At 43.7% G+C, this 19,374-nt stretch overlaps 1 protein-coding gene and 2 long non-coding RNA genes across 9 annotated transcripts in view; 1 reads left to right on the forward strand and 2 right to left on the reverse strand.

Annotated features, from left to right (window-relative positions):
* The window catches only part of LOC118378667 (acid-sensing ion channel 1), a 119,521-nt gene that overhangs the window by 32,105 nt on the left and 68,042 nt on the right, over nucleotides 1-19,374 (reverse strand). Inside the window, exon 4 of the mRNA XM_052526378.1 lies at nucleotides 11,600-11,750. Coding sequence (XP_052382338.1) covers nucleotides 11,600-11,750 — 151 coding nt within the window. The remainder of the gene's footprint in view (nucleotides 1-11,599; nucleotides 11,751-19,374) is intronic.
* LOC127932063 (uncharacterized) lies at nucleotides 78-2,100 on the forward strand. Of its 3 annotated transcripts, none has more exons than XR_008143822.1 (4): nucleotides 78-118; nucleotides 951-1,058; nucleotides 1,200-1,271; nucleotides 2,010-2,100. It is a non-coding gene; the product is annotated as an uncharacterized LOC127932063 (long non-coding RNA). The 3 variants fall into 3 exon arrangements; XR_008143821.1 differs by lacking the exon at nucleotides 78-118 and adding an exon at nucleotides 879-919; XR_008143823.1 differs by lacking the exons at nucleotides 78-118; nucleotides 1,200-1,271 and adding an exon at nucleotides 879-919.
* On the reverse strand, nucleotides 942-2,709 carry LOC127932061 (uncharacterized). Of its 5 annotated transcripts, none has more exons than XR_008143814.1 (5): nucleotides 2,571-2,709; nucleotides 2,463-2,534; nucleotides 1,620-1,691; nucleotides 1,512-1,583; nucleotides 942-1,010 (listed from the first exon to the last, which is right to left on the reverse strand). It is a non-coding gene; the product is annotated as an uncharacterized LOC127932061 (long non-coding RNA). The 5 variants fall into 5 exon arrangements; XR_008143812.1 differs by having other exon boundaries at nucleotides 942-1,046; XR_008143815.1 differs by lacking the exon at nucleotides 942-1,010 and adding an exon at nucleotides 1,199-1,259.

Consider the following 19,374-nt stretch of genomic DNA (forward strand, 5'->3'; position numbering starts at 1 on the left):
CTTGAGACCTAGACAACCAGGTGAGGGAGTTCTTTACTGAGACCTAGACAACCAGGTGAGAGGAGTTTTATTCTTCAACCAGGTGAGGGGAGTTCCTTACTGAGACCTAGACAACCAGGTGAGGGGAGTCCACTGAAACTAGACAACCAGGGAGGGGAGTTCCTTACTGAAGACCTAGACAACCAGGTGAGGGGAGTTATTTACTAAAGACCTATACAACCAGGTGATGGGAGTTCCTTACTGAAACATAGACAACCAGGGAGGGGAGTTCCTTACTGTGACCTAGACAACCAGGTGAGGGGAGTTATTTACTAAAGACCTAGACAACCAGGTGATGGGAGTTATTTACTGAAACCTAGACAACCAGGGGAGAGGAGTTCCTTACTTCTAGACATCCAGGTGAGGGAGTCTCACCCTTACTGAGACCTAGACAACCAGGTGTTCCTTACTGAATTAAGACCTAACAACCAAAGTTCAAAGACCTGATTGATCCTCTAGACCTATTTTTGAGGGGAGTTCTAGACATCCAGGTGAGAGGCTGAGACCTAGACATCCAGGTGAGAGGAGTTCCTTACTGAGACCTAGACATCCAGGTGAGAGGAGTTCCTTACTGAGACCTAGACAACCAGGTGAGAGGAGTTCCTTACTGAGACCTAGACAACCAGGTGAGAGGAGTTCCTTACTGAGACCTAGACATCCAGGTGAGAGGAGTTCCTTACTGAGACCTAGACATCCAGGTGAGAGGAGTTCCTTACTGAGACCTAGACATCCAGGTGAGAGTTCCTTACTGAGACCTAGATAACCAGAGGGGAGTTCCTTAGTTAGACAACCAGGTGAGGGGAGTTCACTGAGACCTAACAACCAGGTTACAAATGACAACCAGGTGAGGGGAGTTCCTTACTGAGACCTAGACAACCAGGTGAGGGGAGTTCAAACTGCACCTCAACCAGGTGAGGGGAGTTCCTTACTGAGACCTAGACAACCAGGTGAGGGGAGTTCCTTACTGAGACCTAGACAACCAGGTGAGGGGAGTTCCTTACTGAGACCTAGACAACCAGGTGAGGGAGTTCCTTACTGAGACCTAGACAGCAGGTGAGGGGAGTTCCTTACTGAGACCTAGATAACCAGGTGAGGGGAGTTCCTTACTGAGACCCAGACAACCAGGTGAGGGAGTTCCTTACTGAGACCTAGACCACAAGGTGAGGGGAGTTCCTTACTGAGACCTAGACAACCAGGTGAGGGGAGTTCCTTACTGAGACCTAGACAACCAGGTGAGGGAGTTCCTTACTGAGACCTAGACAACCAGGTGAGTGGAGTTCTTTACTGAGACCTAGACATCCAGGTGAGAGGAGTTCCTTACTGAGACCTAGACAACCAGGTGAGGGGAGTTATTTACTAAAGACCTATACAACCAGGTGATGGGAGTTCCTTACTGAAACCTAGACAACCAGGTGAGAGGAGTTCCTTACTGAGACCTAGACATCCAGGTGAGAGGAGTTCCTTACTGAGACCTAGACAACCAGGTGAGGGGAGTTCCTTACTGAGACCTAGACAACCAGGTGAGGGGAGTTCCTTACTGAGACCTAGACATCCAGGTGAGAGGAGTTCCTTACTGAGACCTAGACAACCAGGTGAGGGGAGTTCCTTACTGAGACCTAGACAACCAGGTGAGGGGAGTTCCTTACTGAGACCTAGACAACCAGGTGAGAGGAGTTCCTTACTGAGACCTAGACATCCAGGTGAGAGGAGTTCCTTACTGAGACCTAGACATCCAGGTGAGACCTAGACCTAGAACCAGGTGAGGGAGTTCCTTACTGAGACCTAGACAACCAGGTGAGGGAGTTCCCTACTGAGACCTAGACAACCAGGTGAGGGAGTTCCTTACTGAGACCTAGACAACCAGGTGAGGGAGTTCCTTACTGAGACCTAGACATCCAGGTGAGAGGAGTTCCTTACTGAGACCTAGACATCCAGGTGAGGGAGTTCCTTACTGAGACCTAGATAACCAGGTGAGGGGAGTTCCTTACTGAGACCTAGACAACCAGGTGAGGGGAGTTCCTTACTGAGACCTAGACAACCAGGTGAGGGGAGTTCCTTACTAAGACCTAGACAACCAGGTGAGGGGAGTTCCTTACTGAGACCTAGACAACCAGGTGAGGGAGTTCCTTACTGAGACCTAGACAACCAGGTGAGGGGAGTTCAATACTGAGACCTAGACAACCAGGTGAGGGAGTTCCTTACTGAGACCTAGACAACCAGGTGAGGGGAGTTCCTTACTGAGACCTAGACAACCAGGTGAGGGAGTTCCTTACTGAGACCTAGACAACCAGGTGAGGGGAGTTCCTTACTGAGACCTAGACAGCAAGGTGAGGGGAGTTCCTTACTGAGACCTAGATAACCAGGTGAGAGGAGTTCCTTACTGTGACCTAGACAACCAGGTGAGAGGAGTTCTTTACTGAGACCTAGACAACCAGGTGAGGGGAGTTCCTTACTGAGACCTAGACAACCAGGTGAGGGGAGTTCCTTACTGAGACCTAGACAACCAGGTGAGAGGAGTTCCTTACTGAGACCTAGACAACCAGGTGAGGGGAGTTCCTTACTGAGACCTAGACAACCAGGTGAGGGGAGTTCCTTACTGAGACCTAGACAACCAGGTGAGGGGAGTTCCTTACTGAGACCTAGACAACCAGGTGAGGGGAGTTCCTTACTGAGACCTAGACAACCAGGTGAGTGGAGTTCTTTACTGAGACCTAGACAACCAGGTGAGGGGAGTTCCTTACTGAGACCTAGACAACAAGGTGAGGGGAGTTCCTTACTGTGACCTAGACAACCAGGTGAAGGGAGTTCCTTACTGTGACCTAGACAACCTGGTGAGGGGAGTTCTTTACTAATTAGTGACCTCAATCAAGTGCAAGGGAGGAGAGAAAACCTGCATACTCTCAGATAAAAGTTACCAGGGTTACAGAAAGTGTTTATGCCAAAGCAGTAAAGAGAGTGGTGATAGAGGATGATGGGCACAGGGTGAGGGATTCTGAGAGGATTCCTATGAATAGGCAGAGAACAAGAGAGAGTGATGGGAAGAATATGTGCCTCAGTAAGGTGGGCTTTTAAGCATTCGTAGCCTTGGTTGGTAATTGTACTTCAGAAATGGATCGTAAGTCACAGAAGTTAGAGGTTGTGGTGGCAGCGGCAGAGAAATGCTTGGGAATGTGATGATTTTCTGCAGAACAGCTGCAGGAGGTGTTGAGGTGTATGTCCTCTCAGACCGTAGGACGAGACAGGGTTAAATAGTGGAATGGGCTGGCAGGGCAAATAGTTGGCAGGGCAATTTAACCAATAGTTTTATTATCGTTTTAAAGAATATAATGAATGTAGGTTGGTTGTGAATGGCCTCACACACCAGTACAGTAGGGGGTAGGGCTGTTGTCTGTATTACTGCCACACCAGTACAGTAGGGGGTAGGGCTGTTGTCTGTATTACTGCCACACCAGTACAGTAGGGGGTAGGGCTGTTGTCTGTATTACTGCCACACCAGTACAGTAGGGGGTAGGGCTGTTGTCTGTATTACTGCCACACCAGTACAGTAGGGGGTAGGGTTGTTGTCTGTATTACCGACCACACCAGTACAGTAGGGGGTAGGGATGTTGTCTGTATTACCGCCACACCAGTCCAGTAGGGGGTAGGGCTGTTGTCTGTATTACCGACCACACCAGTACAGTAGGGGGTAGGGTTGTTGTCTCTATTACCGACCACACCAGTACAGTAGGGGGTAGGGCTGTTGTCTGTATTACCGCCACACCAGTACAGTAGGGGGTAGGGCTGTTGTCTGTATTACCGACCACACCAGTACAGTAGGGGGTAGGGCTGTTGTCTGTATTACCGCCACACCAGTACAGTAGGGGGTAGGGCTGTTGTCTGTATTACCGCCACACCAGTACAGTAGGGGGTAGGGCTGTTGTCTGTATTACCGACCACACCAGTACAGTAGGGGGTAGGGCTGTTGTCTCTATTACCGACCACACCAGTACAGTAGGGGGTAGGGCTGTTGTCTGTATTACCGACCACACCAGTACAGTAGGGGGTAGGTAGGGCTGTTGTCTGTATTACCGTCACACCAGTACAGTAGGGGGTAGGGCTGTTGTCTGTATTACCGACCACACCATTACAGTAGGGGGTAGGGCTGTTGTCTGTATTACCGCCACACCAGCAGTCACGAGTCATGAAATTCAGTTAAATTCCACGTGAACGTTTAGCCACGGTAATTAGGCTTCTCCAAGCTCTGATGCTGCTGATGGTCATTAGTAGTCCACTAAACTTCCTAACTGCCTGGTACTCAGCACTCTATTGTCCCTCTAATCACTCTGACATCAATGCAAATGTGATCGAAAATCTAATCAATCACTTCATGAGATCCCATCAGCTCATGTTGCTCAACATTTCTATTGGCTAGGCAATCATACAAGAACACAGAGTGATGGCCTCTATTAAAAAGAGGAGGATCTCGTCAGCTTTCTAAAGGCTTGCTATATTCATTCATCAACTTTTCTAATATTAAGCACATTGCTTCTCTTTACAACAGGAGTATAGCCAACCTGGCTGGCATGAAAATGAATCAGGGGAAAAGTGTCCTCCATCCGTTATTTAAGTGTATCGGTGACATGTATTTTATCCACTGACCCGGTTTTGATACAGGTGCATGATAATGGTCCAGTCTAAATTATAACACATTTCAAACATATATTATTTAGTATAAGTAAAGAGAAGACTTAAATCAAGAATAGTCTGATGGGTGACAATATAAGCCTATCAATGACATATTATCTATCACCTGTGAGTGATGCCCAGCATAAGAAACAATGCATTTTATTTTTTGAATCATAGTCGCACACCTCATGTATTCTATAGCCCATAGGCCTATATGTTTTGATGAGGTTTGTAATCACAACGAAAGTGGCCAAAGAACTTCTTAAAATGAAGCACACTAATCCACTTTACAAGGGGTGTAGAGCCTAACTAGTATATATTAGCAGCGTGTGAGTTTCATGTTTGGGGAAGATAGTTTTCACCATAAAATGCACCTTTATAATACAAGCATTACATGTATAATTGTATTTGCAGTCTCTTTTGATAATGGTGTTTTCCGCTAATGGAACATTCATGCTTATAGCCTACTGCTGTGTTCGCATTGCTGCGCTTATAATGTGAAGAAATAGCCTAATAGTTCATCAACATTTTAAGCTAAACGTTCTGGTCTGTTGCGTCAGCCACATTGCATAAAAAATGTGTTTTGATGCTTGTGGTTGTATTAATATGGGGATCTATCTCATCCCACAACTGTCCCAGACTATGTTTTAATATGGGGATCTATCTCATCCCACAACTGTCCCAGACTATGTTTTAATATGGGATCTATCTCATCCCTCAACTGTCCCAGACTATGTTTTAATATGGGATCTATCTCATCCCTCAACTGTCCCAGACTATGTTTTAATATGGGGATCTATCTCATCCCACAACTGTCCCAGACTATGTTTTAATATGGGGATCTATCTCATCCCACAACTGTCCCAGACTATGTTTTAATATGGGGGATCTATCTCATCCCACAACTGTCCCAGACTATGTTTTAATATGGGGATCTATCTCATCCCACAACTGTCCCAGACTATGTTTTAATATGGGGATCTATCTCATCCCACAACTGTCCCAGACTATGTTTTAATATGGGGATCTATCTCATCCCACAACTGTCCCAGACTATGTTTTAATATGGGGATCTATCTCATCCCACAACTGTCCCAGACTATGTTTTAATATGGGGATCTATCGCATCCCACAACTGTCCCAGACTACGTTTTAATATGGGATCTATCTCATCCCACAACTGTCCCAGACTATGTTTTAATATGGGATCTATCTCATCCCACAACTGTCCCAGACTATGTTTTAATATGGGGATCTATCTCATCCCACAACTGTCCCAGACTATGTTTTAATATGGGATCTATCTCATCCCACAACAGTCCCAGACTATGTTTTAATATGGGATCTATCTCATCCCACAACTGTCCCAGACTACGTTTTAATATGGGATCTATCTCATCCCTCAACTGTCCCAGACTATGTTTTAATATGGGGATCTATCGCATCCCACAACTGTCCCAGACTATGTTTTAATATGGGATCTATCTCATCCCTCAACTGTCCCAGACTATGTTTTAATATGGGGATCTATCTCATCCCTCAACTGTCCCAGACTATGTTTTAATATGGGGATCTATCTCATCCCTCAACTGTCCCAGACTATGTTTTAATATGGGGATCTATCTCATCCTCAACTGTCCCAGACTATGTTTTAATATGGGATCTATCTCATCCCACAACTGTCCCAGACTATGTTTTAATATGGGGATCTATCTCATCCCTCAACTGTCCCAGACTACGTTTTAATATGGGATCTATCTCATCCCACAACTGTCCCAGACTATGTTTTAATATGGGGATCTATCTCATCCCACAACTGTCCCAGACTACGTTTTAATATGGGGATCTATCTCATCCCACAACTGTCCCAGACTACGTTTTAATATGGGGATCTATCTCATCCCACAACTGTCCCAGACTACGTTTTAATATGGGGATCTATCTCATCCCACAACTGTCCCAGACTATGTTTTAATATGGGGATCTATCTCATCCCACAACTGTCCCAGACTATGTTTTAATATGGGGATCTATCTCATCCCACAACTGTCCCAGACTATGTTTTAATATGGGATCTATCTCATCCCACAACTGTCCCAGACTATGTTTTAATATGGGATCTATCTCATCCCACAACTGTCCCAGACTATGTTTTAATATGGGGATCTATCTCATCCCACAACTGTCCCAGACTATGTTTTAATATGGGATCTATCTCATCCCACAACTGTCCCAGACTATGTTTTAATATGGGGATCTATCTCATCCCACAACTGTCCCAGACTATGTTTTAATATGGGGATCTATCTCATCCCTCAACTGTCCCAGACTATGTTTTAATATGGGATCTATCTCATCCCACAACTGTCCCAGACTATGTTTTAATATGGGGATCTATCTCATCCCTCAACTGTCCCAGACTATGTTTTAATATGGGGATCTATCTCATCCCTCAACTGTCCCAGACTATGTTTTAATATGGGATCTATCTCATCCCTCAACTGTCCCAGACTATGTTTTAATATGGGGATCTATCTCATCCCTCAACTGTCCCAGACTATGTTTTAATATGGGATCTATCTCATCCCACAACTGTCCCAGACTATGTTTTAATATGGGGATCTATCTCATCCCACAACTGTCCCAGACTATGTTTTAATATGGGATCTATCTCATCCCTCAACTGTCCCAGACTATGTTTTAATATGGGATCTATCTCATCCCTCAACTGTCCCAGACTATGTTTTAATATGGGGATCTATCTCATCCCTCAACTGTCCCAGACTATGTTTTAATATGGGATCTATCTCATCCCTCAACTGTCCCAGACTATGTTTTAATATGGGATCTATCTCATCCCTCAACTGTCCCAGACTATGTTTTAATATGGGGATCTATCTCATCCCTCAACTGTCCCAGACTATGTTTTAATATGGGGATCTATCTCATCCCTCAACTGTCCCAGACTATGTTTTAATATGGGATCTATCTCATCCCTCAACTGTCCCAGACTATGTTTTAATATGGGATCTATCACATCCCACAACTGTCCCAGACTATGTTTTAATATGGGATCTATCTCATCCCTCAACTGTCCCAGACTATGTTTTAATATGGGATCTATCTCATCCCACAACTGTCCCAGACTATGTTTTAATATGGGATCTATCGCATCCCACAACTGTCCCAGACTACGTTTTAATATGGGGATCTATCTCATCCCACAACTGTCCCAGACTACGTTTTAATATGGGGATCTATCGCATCCCACAACTGTTCCCAGACTATGTTTTAATATGGGATCTATCTCATCCCACAACTGTCCCAGACTATGTTTTAATATGGGGATCTATCTCATCCCACAACTGTCCCAGACTATGTTTTAATATGGGGATCTATCTCATCCCACAACTGTCCCAGACTATGTTTTAATATGGGGATCTATCTCATCCCTCAACTGTCCCAGACTATGTTTTAATATGGGGATCTATCACATCCCACAACTGTCCCAGACTATGTTTTAATATGGGATCTATCTCATCCCACAACTGTCCCAGACTATGTTTTAATATGGGGATCTATCTCATCCCACAACTGTCCCAGACTATGTTTTAATATGGGATCTATCTCATCCCACAACTGTCCCAGACTATGTTTTAATATGGGGATCTATCTCATCCCACAACTGTCCCAGACTATGTTTTAATATGGGATCTATCTCATCCCTCAACTGTCCCAGACTATGTTTTAATATGGGATCTATCTCATCCCACAACTGTCCCAGACTATGTTTTAATATGGGATCTATCTCATCCCACAACTGTCCCAGACTATGTTTTAATATGGGATCTATCTCATCCCACAACTGTCCCAGACTATGTTTTAATATGGGGATCTATCTCATCCCACAACTGTCCCAGACTATGTTTTAATATGGGGATCTATCTCATCCCACAACTGTCCCAGACTATGTTTTAATATGGGATCTATCTCATCCCACAACTGTCCCAGACTATGTTTTAATATGGGATCTATCTCATCCCACAACTGTCCCAGACTATGTTTTAATATGGGATCTATCTCATCCCACAACTGTCCCAGACTACGTTTTGTAATATGTATTTCTAGCACAGAAGAGCATTTTTTACTTTTGTAATATGGGCAGTGACGACCCGTCATTCAGGGCAGGTGGGTTGTCTGTTATTTTGGCATTTATACGTGTCAGAAATCAATTAGCAAACAATGTAAAAACAAATATACAAATCATTTGAGTTAATAAAGCCTCCATACAAATATGGTCTCATTCTTTGCTTTCTTTTGTACAGTTTCTTTAATTTTAAGGGGAGGATCAGCTTTAATATTATCGGAAAGATTGTTGCTTCTATCAATGTAATTGTCTGCATCATTTCCAATCCCCCATATATTTTTGGGGTAAATATATATATATCCATACACACATGCATACATATACACATATATACATACACATACCCATATAGATATACATTATTTTTTAAGACTATACCTTTATTATTCTCCGCAAACCCTACCACCCTTCCCCCAATTGGAGTAAACTAATACACACTTAGGCTTCTACCTTCAGTTTATACATCTTATACACCTTTTACAGACACAATCTATTTTACAATAGTTATATTTAGTTTGTTTTTAGTCCTTCCTCTATTTCTGATGTCCATCCAGTTTGATTTCTATTTGTAACTGTGCTATTTCACAACATTTCTGAACCAATATACATTTTACAGACCCCGTATTTTTTTTACATTGGTTATCTTGTTATTAGTCCCACCCTTCAGCTCCATTCATCCCCTCTCATCTATCTAACACCATCCAGTCCCATCCTTCAGCTCCATTCAACCCCTCCCATTCATCTCTCAACATCATGCAGTCCCATCCTTCAGCTCCATTCAACCCCTCCCATTCATCTCTGAACACCATCCAGTCCCATCCTTCAGCTCCATTCAACCCCTCCCATCTATCTAACACCATCCAGTCCCATCCTTCAGCTCCATTCATCCCCTCCCATCCATCTCTTAACATCATCCAGTCCCATCCTTCAGCTCCATTCATCCCCTCCCATCTATCTCTCAACACCATCCATTTTGGATTTCTATTCATATATTTTTCAACTGTGCTGTGATGCTTAACAAAAGTACTGAACCTTTCTATTCTCATAGCTTCTACATATTGCAAATTAAAAATAAACATTTTTGCTAAAATAATGATTATATTATTGATTGATTGACTATGGCTTTTCAAACCACCCAGTATTGCTATCTGTAGCGTTAGTTCGAGGCAAATGTTAAAATTCTTCAGCCATCCCTGGACCTGTGACCAAGCTACATATGGACTGCACCAAAATAAATGATCTAATGATTCTGCCTCCTCACAGCAAAATCTGCAGAGCTGGGAAAATTGTATCCCCCATATCTATAACATTCTATTGGTTGCAAGAATTTTGTATAGTAAATTATATTGAAAAATTTGAAGTCAGAAATCGAAAATTTAACAATGAGTTGTTTGGAAGGAATCCGTGACGAACTGCATGCATTGCAAAGCAACCACTAGCCTGCTATTCAGTGGAGTGGGTGTGTAGTCCCAATTCTGGGTTTAAGGGTCTCTTTTCCAAGCTTAAAATGATAAACATTCAATATTGGCCATGCTGTCAATCCAGCCTGATTTCTGCAGGGCTCAATACAACTGTTAACTCAGAACAAGACAATCTTACTTCAGTGAGTTCAAGACAAACTCAGGAAAAAATTAGCTCTGACTGTGAAAATAGGTTTTGAATGGTCATGCAACTCAGAATTTTAAGTCGGGAAATTCGGGCCTCTTTCTAGAGCTCCGACCTGAAGACTGACGTCTTGAAAGCGCCATAAATCCAGGGACCGCCATGCCACCTCCCTGTTCAAGTGAGCACAGCACAACAAGGTCCAAAATGTACTGTATGCTGCTGCATAATAATCATTGAATATTGTAAGAGCTTTCATTGACTGCTAATATGCCCCCTTTAATTATCATACAGTTCTGACTTGGTGTACAGGGAGAATACTGTAAGAACGGCCCATGTTCTGAATTCTGTCGCTGTACATTTCAAAAGTGCTGAACAAATAGTTATATTGACTACGTCCGTCCTAGCTCGCTCATTAATGTCTTAATCTAAATTACGGATTGCCTCTTATTCGCTTACGCCAATAGTTTGTACATCTCAATTGTCAGTAGAAACCACATTTGTTTAAGCAAGTCAGCCATATCAGCTATTTTTTTTTAAAAAGGCAGTAAATGAGGCTGAATGAACTGTTTCACTGTCAGACAAGGCTCCGCTGATAGCCAGGTGTAGCAGTGGTAAGGTGTTGGTACTCCGCTGATAGCCAGGTGTAGCAGTGGTAAGGTGTTGGTACTCCGCTGATAGCCAGGTGTAGGGGTGGAAAGGATTCACTCCATGGTGCTGAAAAGAAACGTTTAGTTTCCCTGGCACTGTTTCTACATGTTAGCGTTTAGGTCATGGGACCAATATTAGCATTTTCTTGTATATCATGTAAAAAAAAAATCATCCGAATGTATCTCAAAAAAAGTCACATATAGATGATTTTAACATGACGCGAGAAGAAAGAAAAGTTTTATCCAACCAATCACGTTAGTTCCAGAGCTGCCTTCAGAAGATTGAATTAGGAAAACTCCATAGAGCCAGGACTCAGGACTCAACTACCAGGCATGTGCGCCATGCATCAGTCTCAGTTCTTATCAGGTTGTATGTGTGTTTATGTGTCATTGAATGAGAGTGAGAGAGAGAGAGAGAGAGACAGAGAGAGATGAGCGAGAGAGACAGAGAGACAGAGAGAGATGAGAGAGAAGGGGGAGAGAGAGAGACTCCTACCAGGCATGTGCACCATGCGGCAGTTACAGTTCTCCACCAGGTAACGCGTCTCACAGTCGATACGGCAGGCCGTGAGGCTGTAGGCGTTGAAGAAGTCAGAGTCCATGGGAGTAGACTTGCAGTCGCCCCACGGAGGTGGCAGGTATGTTAGCTATAAAGGAGAGACAGAGAGATGTAAGGACAAACTGTACATACTGTGAACCTATACAGCTACACTACCGTTCAAAAGTTTTGGGTCACTTAGACATTTTTTTGTCCATTAAAATGACTCATAAATACAGTGTAGACATTCTTAATGTTGCAAATTATTATTTTATTAGCTGGAAACGGCGGACTTTTTAAAATGGAATATCTACATAGGCGTACAGAGGCCTATTATCAGCAACCATCACTCCTGTGTTCCAATGGCACGTTTTTAGCTAATCCAAATTTGTACTTTTAAAAGGCTAATTGATCATTAGAAAACCCTTTTGCAATTATGTTATCACAGCTGAAAACTGTTATGCTGATTAAAGAACTAATAAAACAACCAGCCTTCTTTAGACTAGTTTATCTAGTATCTGGAGTATCAGCATTTGTGGGTTCGATCACAGGCTCAAAATGGCCAGAAACAAAGACCGTTCTTCTGAAACTCGTCAGTCTATTATTGTTCTGAGAAATGAAGGCTATTCAATGCAAGAAATTGCCAAGAAACTGAGGATCTCGTACAACACTGTGTACTACTCCCTACACAGAACAGCGCAAACCAGAATAGAAAGAGGAGTGGGAGGCCCCGGTGCACAACTGAGCAACAAGACAAGTATATTAGAGTGTCTTGTTTGAGAAACAGACGCCTCACAAGTCCTCAACTGGCAGCTTCATTAAATAGACCCTGCAAAACACCAGTCTCAACATCAACAGTGAAGAGTTGACTCCGGGATGCTGGCTTTAACTTTTATGAGGTTTTATTGCTCCCAGTACAGCACTCAGTGTGCTTGTGACGGAGACAGGGGCATGTCACTAGGCAGTGAGCTGTGTGCAATACCCAGACTGCTACATCTGGCAGGGTCAGATCTGGCTGGTCTGCCATGGGCCATTTTTATTTAGTATCCGTATGGGGTCGGTTTGGGGCGTGATTATATTTCCCCATAGTATGTTGTATTGAAGTTTACTGACTGAAAGGGAAGATAGCGTTATAACTATTGTTCTCTGAAGGAGGGAAATGAGGTACAACACCTGTTTGGCCCCGCCTGTTTTTTGGGCTCGGCGAAGAGTGGTATCAAATTGAAGGAAGGAATCTTCACGCTTATCACCTGTAGAAGGCGAGGCGTGGATTTTCATTGGCCTTGTCGGCCGTGATTGTAGATCGTTCAACCGAAAGTCGCAAGAGTGCGACTACCCCACAATATGATGTACCTCATTTCCCTCCTTCAGGGAACAGTAGTTACAGTCATAACGCTACATTTCTCTTGGAGGGTGCATCCCAAATGGCACCCTATTCCCTATTTAGTGCACTACCTCAGACCAAAATCCCATAGGATCCCTATGTAGGGAATGGGGTTCCATTTGAGACACAACATTAGCTTTCTCTGGGTTTGTCCAACTCATCATTAGTTTCATACCTGTCTGAAGATCCAGCCGTCTGTATAATGATTTCACCATGCTTGGCAGCTCTTTATTCACTACCAAGTCATTCTCACAGTGTTATTCACCCAACCCAAGCCACCCACGTACATTTTTCCTTTTCGGGAAAATGTTTGCAGAGGGTTGATTCTGTGGGTGTGTATATGACTGCGAGTCTCTGTACTTTTGCAACTGTCTGTGGAAGGCGTATTATCTATCATCATTATTATTATAACAGCCTCCGAAAACAACAATAGAGAAACAAATGTTTGTGTTGTATAGTTTTTTTAAAAACCGGTGTTCCTCTTATTGAATTATGAAATGATTAAAAAATATATATATTTGATAATGCTGATGATGTTATTCATATTTAATATTAATAACATTCCAGCCATGAGTCCACTAGGTGTACGGACAGCTTGGTAAGTCAGAGAGTAATACAAGCTAAAACAAAGCCTCTAATGCTGGCAGAGTGTTCAGGACAGGTCTAATCAGGCTGCGGTGGGATTACGCATGCTGATGATGTCGTGGCTGCAGGTCCAGCGTGTGTGTGTGTGTCTCTCTCTCTTCCTCTCTCTCTCTCTCTCTCCCCTTTTCTCTCTCTCTCTCTCTTTCCCTTTCTCTCTCTCTCTCTCTCTCTCTCTCTCTCTCTCTCTCTCTCTCTCTCTCTCTCTTTTTACCTTTCTCTCTCTCTCTCTCTCTCTCTCTCTCTCTCTCTCTCTTTTACCCTTTCTCTCTCTCTCTCTCTCTCTCTCTCTCTCTCTCTCTCTCTCTCTCTCTCTCTCTCTCTCTCTCTCTCTCTCTCCCCTTTTCTTTCTCTCTCCCCTTTTCTTTCTCTCTCTCTCTCTTTCCCTTTCTCTCTCTCTCTCTCCTCCCCCCCACTCTCTCTATCTCTCTCTCTCTCTCTCTATTTCTCTCTCGGAACCGGCACACACATCAGACACAAATTCTCCAAAACATAAGTGACCGTTGCAGGATCGATAATATGGACTAATTCATAAAAATCAAGCTTTAATAATTCAGACATAGAATGCAATGTTTTTCATTGAAAAAAAAAAGATAAATGAATATGAATATAAAAATCTGAAATATTTACTACACAACAAACACGTAAAAAAACTAAATAATAAATAATAACTATAAAAACTGAATGACTAAAAAAACATTCCTAATGAAAATCAAAGCTAAAAAGGTTTTAAAAAATCTCTTTAAAAAGAATCCCACCATTTCAGCCACTCTCAGGTTCTCTGGCAGGAAATTCAGATGTTGGGTCATAATAACGAAAGGCTGCCATTCCATGCCTCTTGGTCGTAGGCTTTGGATAGTTAAATGGCCAGTGTCAGAGGACCTGAGGGACCTACTGGGTACATAACTTAAAAGCATGTCTGACATGTATTGGGTTGAACAATCGTGGATTGATTTAAAAACCAATAGAATATTTTATTTTATTTATTCTAAAACTCACAGGCAGCCAGTGGAGAGACTTTGAAACCAGTGTAATGTGATCTCTGTCTGGTCTTAGTCAGTACCCTGTAGCATTCTGTATGTTTTACAGTACAGAGACCTTAAAACCAGTGTAATGTGTTCTCTGTCTGGTCTTGGTCAGTACCCTGTAGCATTCTGTATGTTTTACAGTACAGAGACCTTAAAACCAGTGTAATGTGTTCTCTGTCTGGTCTTGGTCAGTACCCTGTAGCATTCTGTATGTTTTACAGTACAGAGACCTTAAAACCAGTGTGATGTGATCTCTCTGTCTGGTCTTGGTCAGTACCCTGCTGCATTCTGTATGTTTTACAGTACAGAGACCTTAAAACCAGTGTAATGTGTTCTCTGTCTGGTCTTGGTCAGTACCCTGCTGCATTCTGTATGTTTTACAGTACAGAGACCTTAAAACCAGTGTAATGTGATCTCTCTGTCTGGTCTTAGTCAGTACCCTGTAGCATTCTGTATGTTTTACAGCACAGAGACCTTAAAACCAGTGTAATGTGATCTCTCTGTCTGGTCTTGGTCAGTACCCTGTAGCATTCTGTATGTTTTACAGTACAGAGACCTTAAAACCAGTGTAATGTGATCTCTCTGTCTGGTCTTGGTCAGTACCCTGCTGCATTCTGTATGTTTTACAGTACAGAGACCTTAAAACCAGTGTAATGTGATCTCTCTGTCTGGTCTTAGTCAGTACCCTGTAGCATTCTGTATGTTTTAGAGTGTAGAGACCATTAAACTAGTGTAATGTGTTCTCTGTCTGGTCTTAGTCAGTACCCTGTAGCATTCTGTATGTTTACAGTACAGAGACCTTAAAACCAGTGTAATGTGTTCTCTGTCTGGTCTTGGTCAGTACCCTGTAGCATTCTGTATGTTTTACAGCACAGAGACCTTAAAACCAGTGTAATGTGATCTCTCTGTCTGGTCTTGGTCAGTACCCTGTAGCATTCTGTATGTTTTACAGTACAGAGACCTTAAAACCAGTGTAATGTGATCTCTCTGTCTGGTCTTGGTCAGTACCCTGCTGCATTCTGTATGTTTTACAGTACAGAGACCTTAAAACCAGTGTAATGTGATCTCTCTGTCTGGTCTTAGTCAGTACCCTGTAGCATTCTGTATGTTTTAGAGTGTAGAGACCATTAAACTAGTGTAATGTGTTCTCTGTCTGGTCTTAGTCAGTACCCTGTAGCATTCTGTATGTTTTACAGTACAGAGACCTTAAAACCAGTGTAATGTGTTCTCTGTCTGGTCTTGGTCAGTACCCTGCTGCATTCTGTATGTTTTACAGTACAGAGACCTTAAAACCAGTGTAATGTGTTCTCTGTCTGGTCTTAGTCAGTACCCTGTAGCATTCTGTATGTTTTACAGTACAGAGACCTTAAAACCAGTGTAATGTGCTCTCTGTCTGGTCTTAGTCAGTACCCTGTAGCATTCTGTATGTTTTACAGTACAGAGACCTTAAAACCAGTGTAATGTGATCTCTGTCTGGTCTTGGTCAGTACCCGTGATGCAGCATTCTGTATGTTTTGTAGTTGACCAATGGCTTTCTTGGTCAGACCAGACAGGAGAGCATCACAGTAGTCAAGCCTGCTTGTAATTAAAGAATGGATACGTCTCTCTGTATCAGCCTGAGAGAGAAACGGTCGCACCTTGGCAATGAACCTCAGGCGGTAAAAAGCTATTTTGGTTACATTCCTAATGCTTGATTCGAAATTGAATTCAGAATCTTAAATAACAACTAGGTTTTTTTACCTTGTGTTTTATCTTTATTGCCTGTGAATTAAAATAAAATATCTCTGTGCTTTGGCTCCAAAAATATGTACCTCAGTCTTGTCTTGATTTAGCTGGAGGAAGTTGTGAGCCATCCAAATCCTCTGGTGACACAGACAGCTGTGTATTATTTGAATGTATCAGCAGTTCAAATAAATTCTGTGTTTTCTGCCAAGGGGTCACTCACAATAACCACTGTGCCATTTCTACAGGAGTTGATAGGGTTTCCAAGTCCTCTGTTGGTAATTCTGACAGGGAGGACTGGAGCACTACCAGACCCTGTCTGTCAGTCTCTAAAACAGTTTGATGTTGCTGGGACTGCAGCACTACCAGACCCTGTCCGTCAGTCTCTAAAACAGTTTGATGTTGGGACTGGAGCCCTACCAGACCCTGTTTGTCAGTCTCTAAAACAGTTTGATGTTGGGACTGCAGCACTACCAGACCCTGTCCGTCAGTCTCTAAAACAGTTTGATGTTGGGACTGGAGCCCTACCAGACCCTGTATGTCAGTCTCTAAAACAGTTTGATGTTGCTGGGACTGGAGCCCTACCAGACCTTTTCTGTCAGTCTCTAAAACAGTTTGATGTTGCTGGGACTGCAGCACTACCAGACCCTGTCTGTCAGTCTCTAAAACAGTTTGATGTTGCTGGGACTGCAGCACTACCAGACCCTGTCCATCAGTCTCTAAAACAGTTTGATGTTGCTGGGACTGGAGCACTACCAGACCCTGTCCGTCAGTCTCTAAAACAGTTTGATGTTGCTGGGCCTGGAGCACTACCAGACCCTGTCTGTCAGTCTCTAAAACAGTTTGATGTTGGGACTGGAGCCCTACCAGACCCTGTCTGTCAGTCTCTAAAACAGTTTGATGTTGTTGGGCCTGGAGCACTACCAGACCCTGTCTGTCAGTCTCTAAAACAGTTTGATGTTGCTGGGGACTGGAGCACTACCAGACCCTGTCTGTCAGTCTCTAAAACAGTTTGATGTTGCTGGGACTGGAGCACTACCAGACCCTGTTTGTCAGTCTCTAAAACAGCTTGATGTTGGGACTGGAGCACTACCAGACCCTGTTTGTCAGTCTCTAAAACAGCTTGATGTTGGGCCTGGAGCCCTACCAGACCCTGTCTGTCAGTCTCTAAAACAGTTTGATGTTGCTGGGCCTGGAGCCCTACCAGACCCTGTCTGTCAGTCTCTAAAATAGTTTGATGTTGCTGGGCCTGGAGCACTACCAGACCCTGTCCGTCAGTCTCTAAAACAGTTTGATGTTGCTGGGCCTGGAGCCCTACCAGACCCTGTCTGTCAGTCTCTAAAACAGTTTGATGTTGCTGGGCCTGGAGTACTACCAGACGCTGTCCGTCAGTCTCTAAAACAGTTTGATGTTGCTGGGACTGGAGCACTACCAGAACCTGTCCGTCAGTCTCTAAAATAGTTTGATGTTGCTGGGACTGGAGCACTACCAGACCCTGACTGTAAGTCTCTAAAACAGCTACTACTGTTAGCTAGCCAGATAGCCACAAATAATTGCTACCCAAAAAGAATTGACATCTTCCTTGCATAACGTCATTTTTGCCTGTTATACTATCTGATTAGCTACATTTTTACAATTCACATATAGCTAGCTAATAGTTATGAAGTAAAATGTTTGCTTTGTGTTTATCTTCATTAGTCTCTATTGCCATTGTCCTGGGTAGAAGAAGGAGGTTCAGAGAATGGAGTTGGAGTTGATGTCATGGACACGGGCTCCTGGGAGACAGTGGACCTTGGTTGGTCCACAGACCGTAGGCAGGTCAAAATCTCTCCCCATCTAGCTGCCCACAATGTTGGTTGTTGTGATGGAAGAGAAGGAGCGGGATGGGACTGACTTGGGCAGGGGGGGACGGAGGCTTCGAGCCAGGCTAGCCTGACTCTTCACACCAGCAACAGCGGACGTGGGGGGAGGATGGCCCGAGACCCTTCTGTCTTGAGTCAGCGACCTGCTGAACTGTGGTGGCAGTGGAGGAGTGTATACACCCAAGATCTGTGCTGACTTCCTGGGCTGGTAGATCCATCTCAAGCGGGGCAAAGCTGGATCAGATCTTCTCGGATAGATGAAGGGTGGCCAGACTGCCTCCCCGATCTCCTGTCCAGCCTCCCACGGGGCCGTGGAGTTGAGCTGAACATCTGTCTGTTAGATTTGGACAGATCAACGCCACCCAACTCATCGACAGCTTTGCTATAGGAGGCATTTAAAACGGTGATTCAGGTTGCCTGGGTTACAGCAAGGTCGGTGCACTTAGAAAGCAGGTTATCCTTTTCTCTCAGCCGAGCTAACAGCCGGAGGATCTCTTCCCTGAGCTGATTGATGGTGGTGCATTTAGGGCAGACACATCCCTGTTCATTTGCTAGTTCCACCTTATCTTATGATTGTGTGGAAATAATGTCACACCTGAAGCATTTGTTCCCAGCTGTGGATAAACACACCTGTAGGCTAGCACTGCTAGCGTTAGCCTGCTCCATTTTCATAATGGCTAGCACTGCTAGCGTTAGCCTGCTCCATTTTCATAATGGCTAGCACTGCTAGCGTTAGCCTGCTCCGTTTTCATAATGGCTAGCACTGCTAGCGTTAGCCTGCTCCGTTTTCATGATGGATAGCAGCTAACTGCTACTTAACAGGAATCCTGGAGACAAACTTGCAGTCCCAGCCGTAAAGGCTGACCGCGTCACGGTATCCATAGCAATACAAACTTCAGCTATGATTTAGAAACTATTTCAAAACCACAACAAACCGAGAGGAGACAGAGTGTAGACAGTACACTGTTCTGTTGCGCGCTCTGATGACGTCTCTGGCCAAAAACATGATCTATCTATTCAAGCCTTATCTCCTGTGTTCATTTCATCATACGCATTCGTCATGACTGTCCTGTGAGGATCCGAATGGGTCAGATC

The sequence above is a fragment of the Oncorhynchus keta genome, chromosome 10 (genome assembly GCF_023373465.1).
Source record: "Oncorhynchus keta strain PuntledgeMale-10-30-2019 chromosome 10, Oket_V2, whole genome shotgun sequence".
In the NCBI taxonomy this organism is placed as follows: Eukaryota; Metazoa; Chordata; class Actinopteri; order Salmoniformes; family Salmonidae; genus Oncorhynchus; species Oncorhynchus keta.